The sequence below is a fragment of the Nasonia vitripennis genome (assembly GCF_009193385.2).
Source record: "Nasonia vitripennis strain AsymCx chromosome 5 unlocalized genomic scaffold, Nvit_psr_1.1 chr5_random0004, whole genome shotgun sequence".
Classification (NCBI taxonomy): domain Eukaryota; kingdom Metazoa; phylum Arthropoda; class Insecta; order Hymenoptera; family Pteromalidae; genus Nasonia; species Nasonia vitripennis.
Genome location: NW_022279655.1, coordinates 596555 through 599109, shown reverse-complemented (window position 1 = coordinate 599109; position 2555 = coordinate 596555). Strand labels below are relative to the sequence as shown.

At 55.8% G+C, this 2555-nt stretch overlaps 1 protein-coding gene across 1 annotated transcript; it reads left to right on the top strand.

The window, feature by feature from the left end:
* The first annotated feature begins 1186 nt into the window (after positions 1-1186).
* On the top strand, positions 1187-1915 carry LOC116417877. The gene has a single exon (XM_031932979.1). The coding sequence runs from the start codon at positions 1187-1189 to the stop codon at positions 1913-1915; it is 729 nt and encodes a 242-aa protein (XP_031788839.1).
* The last annotated feature ends 640 nt before the right edge of the window (positions 1916-2555 follow it).

The window sequence follows — 2555 nt, the reverse complement described above, 5'->3', positions numbered from 1 at the left end:
GCACACGTACGTGCTCGACTCGGCTCTCGCCGGTCGCCGCGCGGCCAGTGTGATCTCTCTATCTCTCGCGCGCGCGCGCGGGCTATGCCTCCCGCTTGTGGCAAGCCCGACCTGCTGCAGCCGCGCAGCTATAGGGTTTTCTCTCGCGCTGTCTCTATCTCACGCACACGCGTCTCCTCGCACTGCTCTCTCTCTCTCTCTCTCTCTCGCTCTCTCTCTCTCTCTCTCTCTCTCTCTCTCTCTCTCTCTCTCTTCCTCTCTCTCTCTCTAATACTTTCTTACTCGCTCTCTCCCTGGTGGACGTCCGTCGGTGCTCCCGCCGGCGCCTCCCTGACTCTCGTGGACCTGGTGACGGCTAGCTTCCTCGGCTCTCCCACGCCAAGGCTGCTGGTTGCTCTGGTCCTCCGGACGATGATGGCGGACTGGCTAGCTTCCTTCCTCTCGTGCGGATCGTTGCTGGCTCGTCCGGGCGTCGGCACTTGCTCGTGCCAACGCGCTGCACCTGTGACTCTCTCACACTCTCGCACACTCGCACAACCTCGGGAGACTCTCCCAATTCTCCTCTTAACAGAGGAGGCCACGTATCTCTCTCGCACGTCGTCGTACTCCGTCGACAGTCGTGAGAGAACTCCCCGAGTTCCCGCTCGTTCTCGCGCTCACTCTCCACTCGCGCTCGTTGGGCCCGCGCATCTTCCTCGCGCCTGATTGGCTGGCAGTCCGCGCGGATAACGAGTCGCACAACGGCGCCCGCTGATTGGCTCGCGACATGCGGAGGACCAATCAGCGCGCGCGCCGTCGAGGCTCACTCTCGCGCCAACGATGCTCACTCTCGCGCTAACGTGGACGGTTAGCCGGCCCGTTCCTCGAACTCGAGGTCAGGCTGGCACCGACAACAACAATCCAACTCGCTTGTTTCTTCCGCGCACTCAGAGCTTGGCCGCATCGAACGAGATTCCTCGTATCGACGCGGCTGCGACGTTTGCAACGTCGCACGACAGAAACACCAACTGCTGGAAGTGCGGTGCGGCCGGGCACAAGGCAATGCAATGCTCTGTGCTGGCTCAAGAAATGAAGTGTTTCTTGTGCAGAGAGGCAAAGATGCCCTGTGATAAGACGGCGCATGCTCCAGGAATCGGAGCGTCGCGGTCTTCCGCAGGGCTCTAAACGCGGCTAGGACCCAAAAATAATGGCGCGAATACTGCAAGGCAATCTGCACAGGAGCAGGTTGGCCCACGATCTTCTACCACATTTCGTCGCGGAGGAGAAAGTGGATATCCTCTTGATAAGTGAGCAGTATAGGGACCGTGACACACCAAGTTGGGTGTCGAACGACGCAAAAACTGCCGCTGTCTGGGTGCCCAGGCGTAAAATCGCGGACACGGAAAAAGGGGACGATTACGTGCGGGTACGGGTGGGTCGCATCACTTACTTCAGCGTGTATCTGTCACCGAACCTAACCGCGGCCGATTTTACAGCAAGATTAGGGGCGCTCGAGGACGCCATTAGAGACGTGTCAGGTGAACTCGTGATCGGAGGTGATTTCAACACGAGGGCCGTAGAATGGGGCATGTCAGCTATAAATAGGAGAGGCAGGGCCATCCTTGAAATGGCAGCTAGACTAAATTTGGTAGTAGCGAACGAGGGTAACACCACTACCTACCGTAGACCAGGTTATGGGGAATCCATACCGGATATAACCTTCGTGAGCGAAATGACTATACACAAAATAAGAGACTGGCGCGTCACGGAGGAATATACAGCAAGCGACCACCAGTATATTCTCTTTAACATCAACGAAGAATCCGCGAGCACAGCAAGTAGGAATCAAGACCGGATGCCAAGATGGAACACCAGACGGATGGACCGAGAAGTACTCCAGGAGGTGATCCAAAGTGCGGAACTCCTATCCAGCTGACTACCGCACGAATTAATTGGACGAGAAAGAGCTATGACGCTAGTAGAAAGAACTACTAAACTGGTAACCGAGATCTGCGACGCAACTATGCCTAGGGTGTCCACCAGCCACCAGAGGCAACCAGTTTACTGGTGGACGGATGAAATCGCGGAGCTAAGAAGAGAAAGCCTCAAAGCCAGAAGAAGAGCCCAAAAGAAACATAACCGTCCTGAAGCTCCAGATCTGGATAAGAAGCACGAAGAGGCGTGCAAAGAACTCAGAGACGCGATCAAAGCAAGCAAACGTAGGTGCTGGAGCAGAATTATCGACGAGGCAGAGAATGACCCATTTGGAAAGGGATACGTTATCGTAACGAGGAAGATAGGCGAAATGCGGCGAATGGAACCGATGGAGGCAGTTGCGATTGAGAAAATAATTGACAAACTGTTCCCCACCCACCCCATCAGACTCGAAAAAGACGAGACGAACAGACCGACTGACGAGATCCCCCTGTTTACCGAGGGTGAGCTCATCGCGGCAACTTCTTCTCTGAAAAGCGGTAGAGTACCGGGACTGGATGGCATTCCCACGGAAATACTCAAGGCTGTTGCTACACAGCGGCATGAGTTGCTCCTGGAAATGTACAATCAGTGCCTCGAGC

Excerpts from the sequence above, each read along its gene's own strand:
- LOC116417877 (XM_031932979.1), top strand. The coding sequence starts at position 1,187 with ATGGCGCGAATACTGCAAGGCAATCTGCACAGGAGCAGGTTGGCCCAC.